We start from the raw sequence: 465 nt of genomic DNA, 5'->3' as shown, positions 1-465 counted from the left end.
ATCTTTTTTGTGCCCAAACATACACACTACACACTGACTAAAATTTTTTAAAAAAAGTGAAAAAGCATAATAGGACCCCTTTAAAATAAGACCTTTTTTTGTCTCATAGGAGAAATGTATGCTAGAATCATTTGAATATATTGATTTATGATTTCAACCTAGTCCAACAGTACCTAAAAAATCCTTATTCAATGGTCACACATAAATAAGTCTATCCCAATAAGCACTGAGAAACATAACGGGTATCACATGACAAGTCTGGCAGTTAAAAATGACCAGTAATGTCTAACTTTAATAGCCATTGATTGAAATGAAAATACATTTACAAATTTTAAAATATGTGATTTAATATTTAGACTCATCTAAGCATCGCTAAGGTATAGAGTGCAACAGAATTCCACACAATTGTTTTAAGAATTCCGCTATATGGAGAAAATGAATGGGATTTTTAATTCCAGAACCCCC

The 465-nt window shown here is 31.0% G+C and overlaps 1 protein-coding gene across 1 annotated transcript in view; it reads right to left on the bottom strand.

The window, feature by feature from the left end:
* Window positions 1-211: 211 nt before the first annotated feature.
* Window positions 212-465, bottom strand: part of LOC107560086 (b(0,+)-type amino acid transporter 1-like) — a 12,947-nt gene continuing 12,693 nt past the window's right edge. The window contains exon 9 of the mRNA XM_016244137.1: window positions 212-226. Within this exon, the coding sequence (XP_016099623.1) occupies window positions 212-226 (15 nt within the window). The remainder of the gene's footprint in view (window positions 227-465) is intronic.

The sequence above is a fragment of the Sinocyclocheilus grahami genome, unplaced genomic scaffold (assembly GCF_001515645.1).
Source record: "Sinocyclocheilus grahami isolate Dianchi unplaced genomic scaffold, SAMN03320097.WGS_v1.1 scaffold710.1, whole genome shotgun sequence".
Lineage (NCBI taxonomy): Eukaryota > Metazoa > Chordata > Actinopteri > Cypriniformes > Cyprinidae > Sinocyclocheilus > Sinocyclocheilus grahami.
Note: the sequence above shows the minus strand (reverse complement) of the source record. Positions and strands in the feature narration are given on the sequence as shown.